A 17,766-nucleotide genomic window follows, 5' to 3' on the forward strand; every position below is an offset into this window, starting at 1 on the left:
CACGTTACAGCCTTCCGGGCTGAATATTGAATTCAACAGCTTTAGATCTTAAACTCCCTCCCCCCATCCCCACCCTGTTTCTTCCCCCTCCCTTTTGTTTTTTTTCAATAGTTTATATAGATTTTTCTTTTCCCACCTATTTCCATTATTTTAAAATCTACAACTAATACCTTGTCAGTCTTTCCACCCCACCCCCACTAGAGCTGTACCTTGAGTGTCCTGCCATCCATTCTTAATTAGCACATTTTCTTAGATAATATCACCACCTTCAACACCTCTTTGATCCTTTTGTCTGTGACATCTTTTGATGATCTGCTCCTATCACTGCTTGCTTGTCCCTACAACCATCACCCCGCCCTCAACGTCTCTCCCCCCCGCCCCCCACCTTAAACCAGCTTATATTTCACCCCTCTCCTAACTATACTCAGTTCTGTTGAAGGGTCGTGAAGACTCGAAACGTCGACTCTTTTCTTCTCCACCGATGCTGCCAGACCTGCTGAGTTTTTCCAGGTAATTCTGTTTTTGTTCAGAATTCCCAGCCTCTGACCAGTTGTTTTAGCCACAGTATTTATGTGGCTAGTCCAGTTCAGTTTCTGGTCAATGGTAACCCCCCAGGATGTTGATAATGGGGGATTCAACAATGGTAATGCCATTGAATGTCAAGAGGAGATGGTTAGATTCTGTCTGGTTGGAGATGGTCATTGCCTGGTACTTGTGTAGTGCGAATGTTACTTGCCACTTGTCAGTCCAAGCTGATTATTGCTCTAGTCCTTGATGAAAAGTTTTGTGTGAGTGCCTGTGTGCATTTTGTGTGTCATCAGGTCAGGAGAGGATGGCCATGTTCAGTGTCCAGACATACATAAAAAATGTAAATAGGAGCAGGAGCAGAACATGCGGACCTTCGAACCTGCTCCGCCATTCAATATGGTCATGACTGATCTTGGGCTTCAACTCCACTTCCCTATATCCCTTGATTCCCTGACAGACCAAAAATCTGTCTATCCCAGCCTTAACTATAATCAGTGATGGAGCTTGCAGAACCCTCGCAGGAACATATGATACTGTTGGACTGCTTCCTCCAGTTTCTCCCACGCAACTACAAAGCCTTGTGCGTCAAAATACTGACACTACCCAACCTTACCTGAAAGCCATGTATTCTTGTTAGCAGCAAAAACCAGTATAAAAGCCCAGTCTTTAGTGAAAATTCCCCCCCAACCCCCTTAGGCAATCAAAATTGGCGAGGAGATCAGCCTGGCTCTGATTAATGTAATGTGGCACTTGCCTTTTGTATGAGGTGATCCCAGCCTCTGTCAGAACCAGTTTTAGTTCTCTCTTGAAGCAATTCAGTGAATGAATGTTCACCACACAAGCTTGCAACCTGTTCTAGGCTTTCACTATTCCCTTAGAAAAGAGCCTCCTCCTGACATCTAACCTTGATCTGGCCTTGCAGAATTTGTGATTGTGACCACGATCCTCTCCCAACTCATTTAGTTGACATATACTTTCTGCACAGACACAATCTGTTTCCTTAATCATTTTATAAACCTTGGTCAAATCATGCTCTCAATTCATGTCACTCCAGTGATGTATTACCAGGATTAATGCCTGCCATGAAACCATACCACAGTAAGAGTCAGCATCTTCAGGAAAGGAGGAAGAGAAAAGGAGACTATGAAGGGATGGAGGAAACAAAAAAACAGTCACTCATTGGCCTGGATATTGTGGTCAGCAGCAGACTGACCATGAAGAATTCTGCCCACAGATCTAACATCATAATCACTTTCCCAATAGCTTTGAAAATAAATTGTAAAGCCACTTCTGTTTAGCTCATTTGTACAGGTTCCAACATCTCAAAATGCTGCAGGTAACTAAGTTCCTTTTGGTCGATTGTTAACACTGGTTGGATGTATTCCCAAAGTTTTATCACATGAGTTCTTGCCTCCAACCTCCTCACCCCCAGGTTCACACCATTGGTCACCCAATACATCCATCCTACCTCTGCAACTTTCATCCTTTGGAAAATAAGCAGAATTCCCTTTTCCTGACTGGATGATTATTGACTGCCAGTAAAATGGCCTCTTGTCAATCTGTTTTATAAGAAAGAAATTAAATTTTCAAAAGAAAAGGAAGGAACATTTTTTAAAGCTCCTGTGATTTTCCTCCTGTGTGCTGCTCCCAGCAAGGTCCTGAGATTAATCTTTAATTCCTGGAGATTCTAGGAGGTTGGCAATACCAGAAGTTTGGCAGCTCAATCCTGCAGCATTAGAGCACACCAAAGGCTTCTAAACAAGGAAAATTACTTCAGACATGCATCAATTGTCCTGTTTGTTTGTTTTCAGCTTTGCATTGTTCAACTCTGCACTGGCTTATTGGCCTCATTAGTCTCCTGTTAACCACTATTGCAGAAAGCCACGACTCTGAATCTTGCTTCATTTGGCAGGCAGGAATTGGGGGAGGGAGGAGGCTCGGTTGCTCACAAGATGGATAGTTTGAAGCATAGTGCGGAGACAAAGAGAGGTTAGTGGTGTGGGCTGCTCACTAACAAATTACTCTGAATAACATTAACATTGCTGCTGTGTCCTGTGTGCTCCTTCTGTCTTTCTGCAGAGTCCCCGGGGACATCGATGAGGTCAACGCCCTCAAGCTTCAAGTGGATCAGTGGGTTATCCCACAAGGGCTGACAGACCCTCATGTCCCAGGTAAGGCCACTTGCTGATCATAGTGAAGGATGCACTGGGAGAGTAAAACCTGTTGTCACTGGAATTTTGGAATGCGTTTTTCTTTGGCTTGTCACAGGGATCAGCAGTCGTGCTGCTTCCATCCCCCTCCCAACCCTGTTACTCCTGAGAAGTGAACCTCCAGCTTCTTCCCTCAAAGACGTGTCTGTGTCATCTCGTCTTGCTTAGCTTAGTTAAGGATGCTTAAGCTCAGTGCAGTAAGGCTGATTCATCCCTTTCCCAACATCATTCTTTTCCCTTCGTCTCCCTTTCCTCCACTCTGGGAGCAGACAGAGAACTAAACCCAGCAGCTTAATTTTTTTGGCAATATCAATCACATCAATCAGGTTTTCTTTCTTTAAAAAGAAAGCTTCCCCTGCTGTGTAACCAAACAGATCAGATAAGTTCCAGACTTAAGGGGGCCGAATTAGACCTCCTCCCACTCCTGATCACTCTCCAGTATTCCCCACATGAGGGGCTGAATTGGGCTCAATTGTGATGCCTCCTCCTTAATCAGACAAGCAGAAGACGCTCTGCCAGAAGAACAACTAGTTTGGCTTGGCACTGTGGGGACTGCTTTAACAAGAAAGTCATTGCATTCACACCAGGGGAGGGGAGCAAATTGCAGTCAGAGAGAACAGATTGTGCCTTCAAGAATAGATGGTATTGCTGGCAATCATCAACACACCAGAAACAGCAGCAGCAGCTTTAAAAGTAAGAAGGCTATTGGGATGCACATTTTCATGTCACACTACAAAAGATCAAAGCGCAAAGCTGTGATGAAATGGTGCATTATAATAATACTCTTCCTCTGCTCGAACTGTTGCACTACATGCAAGGGCAGTGCTTTGATGTCATTCTAACAAATTTAATATAAAGCACCTTTTGACACACAGTGCCCGTGAGACACTATTAGTGCAGCAGGAGTTGTTTTAGCATTTGAAGAGATTAAACAACCACACTATACTGCTGCAATTTGTTAGGAAGCTGATTAGAATTCCTGCTGTGCTACTGGTGCCCGTTTCCAAAATAACCCTTTGGCTGCCTGAAAAGATTCACTTCCCCTTCCATGGTACGGCACATGACAGCAGCACTAGTGCCGGGGCATGGCAAATCTGTAAATTCACCTTCCCCGTTCTGCTGAGTTAGCTTTGCTCACGTGCATCTCGGACAGAGTTAACTCGGGTAGAGTAGAAACAAAAAACTAAAAAACTACTGCGTAAGAGAAGTAGCAGAGTAGGACTGCTACAATTGAAATGAGCACTTGGGGGTTTAGGGATGGAAAAACAAGCAGGCTGGAAGGAAAAAGAACAGACAAAGATGAACTTGCATTTATATAGTAAGATAAAAGCAAAAAACTGCGGATGCTGGAAATCGAAAACAAAAACGAAAATACCTGGAAAAACTCAGCAGATCTGGCAGCATCTGTGGAAGGGAGAGGAGGTTGGTGGAGATAAATGATGGTCCATTACCCATCGAGAGCCAGCATTCCAGGGGAGAAGGGAATATTGACTCTGCAATCTTAAATAAGTTGATCAAAAAGCTTGTGTTTTTGCAATGGAGATGTGATTCTCATTAAACAGGCTGAGGGCCACTTGCAAGCCCACCTCCCAGACTCGGTGCCTGTTCACAATCCTGCCCACAGCGACTGAGCTGTATTTCTGCACTGCTCTCTGTCCTGTTCCTTGCACATCAGGGTAAGGTAGCAAAGGATGGGAAGGGAATGCTATTGGGAAAGTTATGGTGTACCTGCTTCCACCCAGCGAGTGAAAGGGCCCCAGTTAAAAATCTGACTTGCTTAGTTTGAAATATTGGTTTTAAAATGGAGCTTGGTTAAAAGTCAGGGAGTTTGTTTGGCATCTGGATTGTCTAGTTTGCTGCCTGCTGAAGGAAACCAGTTTATGACTTGATGGCAAAGTTGCTCGGAGTTACTTCACCACAAGAACTTTTCCTGTTAACTCTTTCTATGAGCCGCATGTCAGTTCAATGTGCTTAGTCGTACCTGGTTTGCATTGTTGGATTGTCTCGACCCTAAGCTCTGGAATTAGCTCCCTACACCTCTCCGTCTCTGTTTGGAGAAAAGCCGTTGTGCACTGTTGCCTTTGTGCACTGTGGCTTGCCATAGTCGATCAACCTCTGATATAATCTTTCAGTAAATAAAGGTTTTAAGGCTGTAGCCATTTTACCCACCACACGGAACATGGTGTCAGAAGTGTGTGGCTGAAATTGAGTGGATTTTCGTAGCTGTAAGAGACCCAGCAGATGTAAAAAAATAATAGAAGAGAAAAATTAAAACTTCAGTCTGCAACTTTGTACAGGACATCAACTACTGGGTGAGTTAATATGGTTTTGAATATTCCTGCTCCTATGGAGTTGAAAGGGATTTGAGAATGAACTAGAAATTCTTTCAGAATTATGAGATTGTGAATGTTATTTATGAACACTATGTGTTCAACACCAGCTGTCAGGAAGAGGGGGAGAATGTCAGTCAGTATGTGACTTCACTGAGAGATCTAGCTGAATCTTGAGTTTGAGCAACTGAAGGATGATCTCATCAGAGAAAGAATTGTCTTATTAACAAGGGGTCCCACTGTGAGAGCACATCTGCTGAGGAAAGGCAGACTTACTCTCAAGAAAGTTATTGACTTGTGCAGAAGCTCTGAGGTTGGAACAACTGATGAGGCTTTACATTATGGTGAGAGGCAGTCCAAACCTTCCAAGCACAAGCCAATCAGTTTGAGGGTAAGAAGAGCGAGTCCAAGATTAGTGTTTTAAACTTAAAGGCAATTACAAGGGTACATATGAACATATGAATTAGAAAGCAGGAGTAGGCCATTTGGCCTCTCGAGCCTGCTCCACCATTCAATAAGATCATGGCTGATCTGATTGTGGCCTCAACTCCACTTTCCTTCTTACCCCCTATACCCTTTGACTCCCTTGTCAATCAAGAATCTATCTAACTCAGCCTTAAAAATATTCAGTGATCCTGCCTCCACCGCTCTTCTGGAGAAGAGAGTTCCACAGACTCATGACCCTCTGAAACCCTCTTCTAAACTCCAATGGATACAGGCCAAACCTTTCCAACTTTTCCTCATAAGACAACCTCCTCATTCCAGTAATTAGTCAAGTGAACCTTCTCTGAACTGCAATTATGTCCTTTCTTAAACAAAGAGATCAAAACTGTACATAGTACAGTATGCAATTGTAGCAAAACATCCCTACTTTTATATTCCATTCTCCTTGCAATAAACAACAACATTTCATTTGTCCTCCTAATCACTTACCTGCATACTAACTTTTTGTGACGCATGTACCAGGAGACCCAGATCCCTCTGTACCACTGAGTTCTGCAGTCTTTCCCCATTTAAATAACATGCTGCTCTTCTACTTTTCCTGCCGAAGTGGACAAGTTCACATTCTCTCACATTATACTCCATCTGCCAAATTTTTGCCTACTCACTTAACTGTCTGTATCCCTTTGCAGACTCTTTACCTCCCCTTGTCAACGCACTTTCCTACCTATCTTTGTGTCATCAGAAAATTTAGCAACCATACGTCTGATCCTGTAATTCCAAGTCATACCTATAGATTGTGAATAGTTGAGACCCCAGCACTGATCCCTGTGGCACTTTACTCATTAACACATGATGGAACAATGCCCACCCCAAGAGGGCAAACTGAGCTGAGAGACCAGCACAACGGGAAGAAAAAAGATCTGCGGTTCCAGATAGTGAACACTCAGTAAAACCCCCCCTCATCTCAGTGAAACAAATCAAAAGCTTGGACTAGTAATCATCTGCATACCAGGAGAGATTTGCAGTGTTTTGCATGGCACCAAGCTATGGACTTCTGATAAAATTACAAAGATGTTTTCAAAGGTCTTAGATGTCTTCCTGGTGAATATCATCTTGAAGTAGATGAGAGTGTGAGACCAACTCAACATCTTCTGAGGAGAGTTCCAGCTGCCCTCAAGCCCAGCCTAAAAGACAAGATAGAGGAACTGGAAGAGAAGGAAGTAATCAAGAAAGTGACAACTGAAACAGACTAGATAAACAGCATGGTAACAGTGAAAAAAACTGGAAAGCTGAGAGTGTGCCCAGATCCAAAGGACCTCAGTAAAGCTTTGATGAGATCTCACTTCCCCATGCCATTCATTGAAGAAATTTTGATATAACTTACCAAGGCAAAGGTCTTTATTACCCTAGATGCGAAGAATAGATACTGGCAAATCAAGTTGGATAAAAGCAGCAATTTTCTGACTACATTTTGGACGCCATTTGGGAGGTGCTCTTCTGTGTGACATTTCTGCTGCTCCAGAAGAATATCAACTCTCAGACAGCATGAGATAGCCAGTGTTCTTCCAGGAGCAAAAGTGATCATGGATGATCTGCTAGTCTATGGATGTGGAGATAAGATGGAAGAAGCCATTGCAGACCATGACCAGAATCTAGTGAGGCTGCTAGAGAGAGCTCACCAGATGAGCCTGAAGCTGAACAAGCACAGCAACTTAGGATGACTGAAGTCGAGTACATGTACTGACAGTGAAATGACTTTGCCCTGATCCTAGTAAGGTGTGAGCTGTAGCAGAGGTGCAGCAACCGACAGATGTGAAGACAGTTCAATGATTTATTAGCTTTGAGAACTACCTAGCCCAGTTCTTGCCCAATTTGCTATCAGAATGTGAACCGTTACACAAGCTCACTGCGAAGGATGTTCAGTGGTGTTGGGGCACAGAACAAGAAGCAGCTTTCACTCACATCAGCTAGTGAGGACAACATCAGTGCTGAAGTGCTATGATGTCAATGACAAAGTCACTTTGCAGTGTGATGCTAGTGAAACAGGACTTGAAGCAATCCTCATCTAGCAAGGACGACTTGCGTTTGCATCCAGAGCGTTAACGCAAACTGAACAACACTATGCACAGATTGAGAAAGAGTGCCTGGCTATTGTCTTGTGAGCATTTTAATCAGTACCTGTTTAAGAGAGAGAAAGTGATAGTAGAGTCTGATGACAAGCCACTTCAAAGCATCTTTCTCAAACCGCTTCTATCTGCTCCAAAGCATCTGCAAAGGAGGGTACTTGGTTTGCAGAGATCTCATTTGGAAGTGAAGTACAAGCAAGAGAAGCAGATGTATCTTGCCAACATGCTGTCGAGAGCTGCACTCGCTTTGAAGGAAGTCGATGCTAGTACAGAGATTCAACAAGAAGCAACTGCATGACATGCTCTGAAAGTTATCAACCCAGCAGAGACATTGAATCTAATAGACAAGCATCTTGCTCAGATCAAGCAAACTATGCAATGAGATGCAACTCTTTAAGTGCTACAGAATGTAGTGATGAAAGGATGACTGAAACGTTGATATGAGAGTATTGGGCATACAGGGGTGAAGTAATTACCCAAGATGACATCTTGCACAAAGGAACTAGATTCATTATCCCTAAAGAGACAAAAGAAATGTTGAAGCACATCCATGCAATCTATCAAGGAATTGAGTCTAGTCTGAGAAAGACAAGTGAAGTGCTGTACTGGACAAACATGAGCAATGAGATTAAGGACCACATTGGCCAGTACAGTGCTTGTAATAAACATCAAGCTAAGCAAATGAGCTGCTCATGGCTCATGACATCCCAGAACCATCCAAGTTTTTTGTTCATACGTGACAGTTTTCTTTATAGACTATCCATGTGAGTGACTTGAAACTGCAAATGATAGTGCATGCAATTACTTTTCTCTTTTTTGCAATGAAAAGGGGGATGTTTGGAGAAATGCCTTTTTGCACTATTATCTTTGTGTACTGTGACTTGCCATAGTCATGTGACCTCTGATGTCATCTAAAGGTTTTAGAGGGCTGTAGCCATTTTACCCACCACGTGGAACAGTCTCTCCCGCTCCATCTTTAAGACATTCCTTAAAGCTTACCTCTTTGACAAAGCTTTTGGCCAGCTGCCCTAATATCTCCTTTTTAGCTCGGTGCCAGGTTTTGTCTGCTTAGCTCCTGTGAAGTGCCTTTGTAACGACTTGCTACATTAAAGGCGCCATATAAATACAAGTTGTTGCTTTGTAGATAGTGTAAGTTCAACAAGACAGGCCGCTTTTAGAACAAAGTGGAATTGTGGACTTGAATGTTACAGAACTGGCGATTATGGCTGACTTTGGTTTGTCCCACTGTGATACATAGCAATGATCTAAGCTCGATCTGCTTGCTCCAGTTCTGCTGACGAGAGAGCTCACTTATTTCTTTTGAGTAATGCTTCATCTCAAGTGCTGTAAAAAGAATTTGAAAGGGACGTGTTTGATTAATCCCTCATTAATCCTTCGTATTCTCTCTCCAGTCTTCAGCCTCACTGTTTGATATCATATGAGTAATGTTTTTTCTTGGAAATTATTCTATTTGTGAATACTCCTGTACAATACTACAGCCTGTTACTGTCCTACTGTCTGCTCCTTTGTGTCAATTATTTATCTGACTACAGTCCTATGAAGCAACTGGGCACATTTTACAACGTTAGAGGTCTGTATGAATGCAAATGACTATTATTTTTGTGTGTGCGGAATGGTTGCGTTTAGTCATATTCGGAAGTGAGAAACATCCTTTGTACTGTCCAGTTTATAATCAGTGGGAGAATTGTTTTCTCTGCATCATATTATGTCCCAGAAACTAAATACAGTAAAAATTTCTAGTTTTTTTTTATTCATTGACGGGATGTGGGCTTCGCTGGCTGGGCCAGCATTTATTGCCCATCCCTAGTTGCCCTTGCGAAGGTGGTGGTGAGCTGCCTTCTTGAACCGTTGCAGTCCTTGTGGTGTAGGTACTTCCACAGTGCTGTTAGGAAGGGAGTTCCAGGATTTTGACCCAGTGACAGTGAAGGAACGGCGATATATTTCCAAGTCAGGATGGTGAGTGACTTGGAGGGGAACTTCCAGATGGTGGTGTTCCCATGTGTTTGATGATGCCCTTGTTCTTCTCGATGGTAGTGGTCGTGGGTTTGGAAGGTGCCTTGGTGAATTCCTGCAGTGCATCTTTTAGATGTTACACACTGCTGCTACTGTGCCTCGGTGGTGGAGGGAGTGAATGTTTGTGGATGGGATGCCAATCAAGTGGGCTGCTTTGTCCTGTATGGTGTCAAGCTTCTTGAGTGGTGTAGGAGCTGCACTCATCCAGGCAAGTCTGGAATATTCCATCACACTCCTGACTTGTGCTTTGTAGATGGTAAACGGGCTTTGGGAAGTCAGGAGGTGAGTTACTCGTTGCACAATTCCTAGCCTCTGACCTGCCACAGTATTTATGTGGCTTGTTCAGTTCAGTTTCTGGTCAATGGTAACCCCCAGGATGTTGATAGTGGGGGATTCAGTGATGGTAATGCCATTGAACGATGGTTGGATTCTCTCTTGTTGGAGATGTTCATTGCCAGGCACCTGCGTGGCACAAATGTTACTTGCCATTTGTCAGTCCAAGACATTGTCCAGATCTTCCTGCATTTGGACATGGACTGCTTCAGTATCTGAGGAGTCACAAATGGTGCTGAACATTGTGCAATCATCAGCACAATGACCTTATGATGGAAGGAAGGTCATTCATGAAGCAGCTGAAGATGATTGGGCCTAGGACACTACCCTGAGGAACCCCTACAGCCATGTCCTGGAACTGAAATGACCGACCTTCAACAATCACAACCATCTTCCTTTGTCCCAGGTACAACTCCAACCAATGGAGTGTTTTTCCCCCGATTCCCACTGACTTCAGTTTTGCTGGGGCTCCTTGATGCCACACTCGGTCAAATGCAGTCTTGATGTCAAGGGCAGTCACTCTCACCCCACCTTGGGAGTTCAACTCTTTTGTCAATGTTTGAACCAAGGCTGTGATGAGGTCAGGAGCTGAGTAGCCCTGGCAGAACCCAAACTGGGCATCAGTGAGCAGGTTATTGCTAAGCAAGTGCTGTTTGGTAGCAGTGTTGATGACCCCTTCCATTACTTTACTGATGATGGAGAGTAGACTGATGGGGAGGTAATTGGCTGGGTTGGATTTGTCCTGCTTTTTTTGTACATGACATACCTGGGCAATTTTCCACACAGCCAGGTAGATGCTAGTGTTGTAGCTGCACTGGAACAGCTTGGCTAGGGGCGCAGCAAGTTCTGCAGTACAAGTCTTCAGTACTATTGCTGGAATATTGTCAGGGCCCATAGCTTTTGCACTATTCAGTGCCTTTAGCAGCTTCTTGATATCACGTGGAATTAATTGAATTGGCTGAAGACTGGCATCTGTGACGGTGGGGACCTCTAGAGGAGTCCGAGATGGATCATCCACTCGGCACTTCTGGCTGAAGATTGTAGCAAATTGTAGCTTCAGCCTTATTTTTTGGACTGATGTGCTGGGCTCCTCCATCATTGAAGATGGGGATATTAGTGGAGCCTCCTCCGCCAGGGAGTTGTTTGATTGTTCACCATCATTCACGATTGAATGTGGCAGGACTTGCAAAGCTTAGATCTGTCCCGTTGGTTGTGGGATCACTTAGCTCTGTCTATCACTTGCTGCTCATGCTGCTTGGCACGCAAATTGTCCTATGTTATAGCTTCACCAGGTTAACACCTAATTTTTAGGTATGCCTGCTGTTGCTTCTGGTGTGCCCTCCTGCACCCTTCGTTGAACCAGGGTTGATCCCGTGGCTTGATGGTAATGGTAGAGCGGGGGATATGCTGGGCCGTGAGGTTACAGATTGTGTTCAAGTACAATTCTGCTGCTGCTGATGGCCCACAGCGCTTAGTGTCCAGCATGTATGGGGAATAGGTGGTGCTGGTTAATCAAACATGCCGGTTCCCAAAGAGTTCCACATGTTCAACCAATCAGAGCCCCTGGGTGATCCGGTGGTGATGCAGGTGTTGAGGCCTCATGAGAAGCGTGGGAGCACCAAGGGAACGTGGTGCTGCAGAACAGTGGGAGGCTGAGACCGGAGTGAGGGCAGGCCATGGATAACGACTACCCGTGAGTTTGATAGTTTTTAGTGGGTCTGCTGGGGAACAAATATTAGCACCAGCTTCTGCTGGATGAGAGACATCTCCAGTCAAAAACAGACTCAACAGGAATTCCAGCTAGTAGAGAATTCAGGTTGGTTAAAGGCTGGATGACACAAAATTTACTGTACGTAGAAAAGCAAAATACTGCAGATGTTGGAAATCTGAAATAAAATAAGAAAATGCTGGAAATACTCAGCAGGCCAGGCAGCATCAGTGAAGCAAGAAACAGTTAACGTTTCAAGTCAACTTCACATCAGAACTCTGGTTCCAGCTCTGAGCGATTGTAAGCTTAACTTTGGAATTATATTTTGCCATGAAAGCAGGAAGAGAGCGTTGGGAGCAAGGCCACATCACAGAATCTTTTGTGTGGAAGAAGGCCGTTCGACCCATCGAGGCTCACTGAAAGAGCGTTGAATTCCTCGATTGAACCTTTCTCCACCACCCTCTCAGGAAGTTCGCTCCAGACTCCAACCACCCTCTGGGTGAAAAAATTTTCCTCACATCACTTCCACTCTTTTTGCCCATTATTTTGAATCTGTGCCCCTTAGTTCTTGATGTTCTCTTGAGTGGGACCAGTTTCTCAGTATTTACCCTGTCCATACCCCTCAGGATCTTGAATATCTCTATCAAGTCTCCTCTCAGCCTTCTTTTCTCCAAGGAAAACAGACCCAATCTCTCCAATTTATCCTCATAGCTAGAGTTCTTTATCCCTGGAATCATTCTTGTGAATCTTCTCTGTACTGTCTCCAATGCCTTCACATCTTTCCTCAAGTATGGCGCCCAGAATTGGACGCAGTGCTCCATATGAGGCCTAACTACTGTCTTATACAAGTTTAACATGACTTTCTTACTCTTATGCTCAATGCCCCTATCAGTAAAGCCTAGGATACCATATGCTTTATTGACTGCTCTCTCAACATGCCCTGCCACCTTCAATGACTTATGTACATATACACTGAGGTCCCTTCGTTCCTGCACCTCCTTTAGAGTTTCTCTCTTTATTTTATACTGTCTCTCCATATTCTTCCTTTCAAAATGAATCACCTCACACTTCTCTGCATTGAACTTCATCTGCCACTTGTCTGCCCAATCCTTCAATATGTCTATGTTCTTTTGAAGTTTAAGACTATTCTCATCACAGTTGAAAATGTGTCCAATCTTAGTATCATCCGCAAATTTTGAAATCATGCCCTGCACACTATAGTCTAGGTCACTAATATATCTCAAGAAGAGTAAGGGCCCCAACACTGACCCCTGGGGAATTCCACCTCAAACCTTCCTCCAATCTGAAAAACAACCATTTATCACTACTCTCTGCTTCGTGTCGCTCAGCCAATTTCTTATCCAAGCGCCCACTTTCCCTTTTATTCCATGAGCTAGAAGTTTGTTCACAAGTCTGCTGTGTGGCACTGTATCAAATACATTTTGAAAATCCATATACACATCAACAGCATTGCCCTTATCTCTGTTCTCTGTTAGCTCCTCAAAAAACTCCAGCAAGTTAGTTAAACATGATTTCCCCTTAATGAATCCATGTTGGCTTTCCTTAATTATCCTGCACTGGTCTAAGTGACTATTGATTTTGTCCCGAACTATGAAGTCAAACTGACTGGTCTGTAGTTGCCAGCATTATCCTTGCACCCCTTATTGAACCAGGGTGTAACATTTGCAATTCTCCAGTCCTCTGGCACCTCCCCTGTGTCAAAGGAAGACTGGAAGATTATCACCAGTGCCTCTGCAATTTCCACTCTCACCTCCCCCAGTATCCTCAAATGCATCTCATCAGGTCCTAGTACCTTATCAATTTTGAGTAAAGATAGCCTTTCTAACACTTCCTGCTGTTCAACTGTAAATTGCTTGGGTGTACCAGTTACCTCCTCTCTCACCTCAGCCTTGGTAGCATCCTCTTCCCTTGTAAAGACAGGTGCAAAGTACTCATTTAATACCTCTGCTACTTCTCCTGCCTCCACAAGCAAGTCTCTTTTATCCCTAATTGGTTCTACCCTCTCTTTTACCACCCTTTTATTAATTACATGCTTATAGAAGATCTTGGGATTCCCTTTTCTGTTAGCTGCTAGTCTCGTTTCATGCTCTTGCCTTGATTTTCTGATTAGTTTTTCACTTCCCCTCTGGTCCTTCTATATTCAGCCTGATTCTCCTGTATTTTCTGCTTGACATCTGTCATACGCGTACTTTTCCTTTTCATCTTGACCTCTATTTCTCTCGTCATCCAGGGTGCTTTGGATTGATTTGTCCTATCTTTCCCCTTCAAGGGAATACACTTCGACATTGCCTGCAATACTTTTTCTTTGAAGGTGGCCCATTGTTCAGCCACTGTCTTTTCTGCTAACATTTGATTCCAACTCATTCGACTCAGATGCATTCTCATCCCATCGAAGTTGGCTTTCCCCCAATTAATTATCCCCGCTCTGGATTGTTCCTTGTCCTTTATGGCCAACCTAAACCTTATGATACAATGGTCACTGTCCCCTAAATGCTCTCCCACTGATATTTGATCCACTTGGGCCAACTCATTCCCCAGAACAAGTGCCTGCCCTCTCATTGGGCTGGAAATGTACTGCTGCAGAAAAATAATCTTAAATACATTCCAGGAACTCTAGCCCTTCTTGTCCCTTTGCACTATTCCTATCCAGTCTATTTTTGGATAATTGAAGTCCCCCATTATAATTCTATAATTCTTGCACCTCTCTGTAATTTATTTGCAAATTTGTTTCTCTACATCCCTTCCTCTAGTTGGTAGTCTATATGCTACACTGATAAATATTATTGCACCTTTTTCATTCCTTACCTGTAGGCAGAGGGATTCTGTCCTTGACCCCTCTGGAACATCCTCACTCTTCAGATCTGTAATACCATCCTTAATGAACACTGCCACTCCCCCCCCCACACCGCCTTCTCTTCCTTTTTTTTGTCTCCCCTAAATACCTTGCACCCAAGAATATTTAATGCCCATTCCTGCCCTTCTTTGAGCCAGGTCTCTGTTATAGCAATAACATCATAGGCCTGAATTTTTCAGCTAGCAGGTGGGGGTTGGCGGTGGAGCCGATTGCCGTCCGCGATTGGCTCCACGCCACCATTTTACACGGGCGGGCCAATTAAGGCTCGCTCAGCACAAGACGCAAGCCGTGGTGCTCAGCGCTACCTGTGCAGGTGGGGGGGAGGAGGGAGAGTCAGGGCCTGCACCCTTTCTGCTTCCATCTCCCTGAGGCATGGAGCTGCCTCAGGGAGATTGAAGGGCTATTGTAATTATTAAATAAATGGATGTAAAATTCAATTAAACATGTCCGCTCACATGACATGGGAAAATTATTTATTTATTTAATGAAAGCTTTAGGAAACCTCATCCCGCTCGTGGGTGAGGTTTCCTAAAAGACGCGAAGGCCGCTTGGCCTTTTTTGCCCGCCCGCCAACCTTTAAGTTTGGACGGGCAGCGTTGACAATTACCTAACTCACTTCCTCAATGGCCTTAATAGGCTGTTTACGTATCGGCGGGCGCGCAGCCCACTCCGGCGTGTGCCCGCCCAATGAAACATCGCGAGACAGTACGATGACGTCGGGACGCATGCCTGATGTCATCGCGTGTCATTTTATGTGTTGGGCCCGCCCCCGCACACCAGTTGAAAAATCCTGCCCTTAGTTCCATTTGTCAACCTGTGCCTGCAGATCACCATAAGACATTAACCACACACCGTGCATTCACATACATGCACATTAATCCTGATTTAGGCTTTTTAACTTTCCCCCTTACTCTGACCTCATCTAATGACTTACCATAGCCTACTGTAGTTCTGCAAGTATTCTATGTGCCTTGACACTGCTCTCTGATATATCCTACTTATCAGTTAATACTTCTCTTCTTCCCACTGCCAGTTTTTCTCCTCACCCCTCTGAATTTCCCCTCAGGTTCCCAACCCTCTGTCAATCTTGTTTAAACCCTCCCCAACAGCACTAGCAAACATCCCTGTGAAAACATTAGTCCCAGTCCTGTTAAAGTGTCCTTCTTGTACAGGCCCCACCTGCCTCAGAACCAGTCTCAATGCCTCAGAAATCTAAAGCCCTCCTTCCTACTCCATTTCTCCAGCCACGTTTTGAACTGCTCAAACTTCCTATTCTTAATGCTCACTAGCACCTGGCACTGGGAGTAATCCTGAGATTACTGCTCTTGAGGTCCTGCTTTTCAATTTCCTTCCTAACTCCCTAAAATCTACTTTCAGGACCTCATGCCTTTTCCTGCCTATGTCATTTGTCCCAATGTGAACAATGACTTCTGGCTGCTTGCCCCCCCCCCCCCCCCCCCCCAAAGAGTGCCCTGCAGCCACTCTGTGCCATTGTTGGCCTTGGCATCAGGAAGGCCACATACCATTCTGGAGTCATGTCTACGGCCGCAGAAACACCTGTCTGCTCCTCTAACTATGGAATCCCCCACCACTAAAGCACTTCCACTGTTCCACCACCCCTCCTGTGCAGCTGAGCCACCCGTGGTATCACGAACCTGGCTCTTGCTACAGTCCTCTGAGGAACCATCTCGCTCACCAGTATCCAAAATGGAAAAGCGGTTAGAAAGCGAGATAGCCTCGGGGCATTCCTGCACTCCCTGCCTGTTTCTCTTAGATACCCTGGTGGTAACCCGTTCCCTCCCTGCCTGTGTACTTCTTAGCTGCAATGTGACCACCTCTCTAAACGTGCTATCCACATAATCCTCAGCCTTGTGGATACATCATAGTGACTCCAGCCGCTGCTCAAGTACCGCAACCCAGAGCTCAAGTTTCTGCAGCTGGTGACACACTTCCTGCAGATGTGTTCATCATGTGCCTGCATGACTTCCCACATCCCGCAGGATGCACATTTCACATGGCCGAGCTGCACTGACATGCCTTAAACTTTATATAAAGGGTTTACTCACCTGTCACTCACCAATCATCGTCTCCTCTCCCTCTTGTGCTATTTATGAAATCTCGCTGCTCTCTCCTCGTGCTCTTTTTGAAGTCTTGCTGCTGTCTCCCTCTCGCGCTCTTTATAGAGTCTCGCTGCTCTCTCCCTTTTGCTCCTCTTTATTTAAAATGAAGTCTCTGCCACTCTCCGCGCTCTTTTAAAATGAAGCCTCCCATAACTGTCAAGCCCTGTTTATCCATTTATCCATTTAACTAAAGTTGTATTTTCTTTTAAATGTTCAAATTTTATGATTAGAACCGGGATGGATTGTATTAAGAGGAGCCTTGAGGGTTGTCAGAAAAAGATAAAGTTTTAATAGTTGATAACAGGCCAACACATGGAGTCTAGAGTTTGGATTCAACTAATGGCAGCTGAACATGTACATCTGTAATAATATTGAAATGGATCATTCTCTCCTCTCTCTCTCTCTCTCTCTCTCTTTTTCCCGCTTTCTGCACTTCTGACAGCCTCGTTGTTGAAATTATGGTACCGTGAACTAGAGGATCCGCTCATCCCTCACGAGTTTTATGAGCAGTCCATCAACCATTACGAAAACCCAGAGGCGGCGATCGCAGTCGTCCACTCCCTACCCAAGCTCAACCGGCTGGTACTCGGCTACCTCATCCGCTTTCTACAGGTACAGTCACTGTTACAGCCTGTTCCCGAGGCATCCATATTTAACACGCCCATTTGTATTGACCACAAAGCCACGACCACCATCCATTTGCATTAAGGTCAATTTCAGAAAGGCCGATCGTCACGTTTGAAGCACCTGGTTTATTTCAGGCAGATTACTCATGTTCTTGGTCACTAGTTTGCATCTCATTAAGGTGCACTGAAGACAGGGACAAGCAGAAGTCGATGCATTTAAGGGAAAGCTGGGTAAATGAATGAGGGGAGAGAGGAGTAGATGATGTGATGATAGGGGTTAGATAAAGTACAGAAGGAGGGTCACGTGGGGCATCAACCCCAGCATTGACAAGTTATGCCGAATGGCTTATTTCTGTGCTGTAAGTTATATATTGTGCTAAGTGTGTAATAGATAAGTAATCAACACCTCAATAATGTTCAGTTGTCTTTTGT

At 44.5% G+C, this 17,766-nt stretch overlaps 1 protein-coding gene across 3 annotated transcripts in view; it reads left to right on the plus strand.

Moving 5' to 3' along the window:
- Window positions 1-17,766, plus strand: part of arhgap39 (Rho GTPase activating protein 39) — a 519,668-nt gene that overhangs the window by 499,820 nt on the left and 2,082 nt on the right. For all 3 annotated transcript variants that reach the window (XM_078536328.1, XM_078536320.1, XM_078536324.1), the window contains 2 exons: window positions 2,608-2,699; window positions 17,151-17,320. In XM_078536328.1, the coding sequence (XP_078392454.1) occupies window positions 2,608-2,699; window positions 17,151-17,320 (262 nt within the window). The remainder of the gene's footprint in view (window positions 1-2,607; window positions 2,700-17,150; window positions 17,321-17,766) is intronic.

Source organism: Cetorhinus maximus, chromosome 3, assembly GCF_964194155.1.
Source record: "Cetorhinus maximus chromosome 3, sCetMax3.hap1.1, whole genome shotgun sequence".
NCBI classification, from domain to species: Eukaryota; Metazoa; Chordata; class Chondrichthyes; order Lamniformes; family Cetorhinidae; genus Cetorhinus; species Cetorhinus maximus.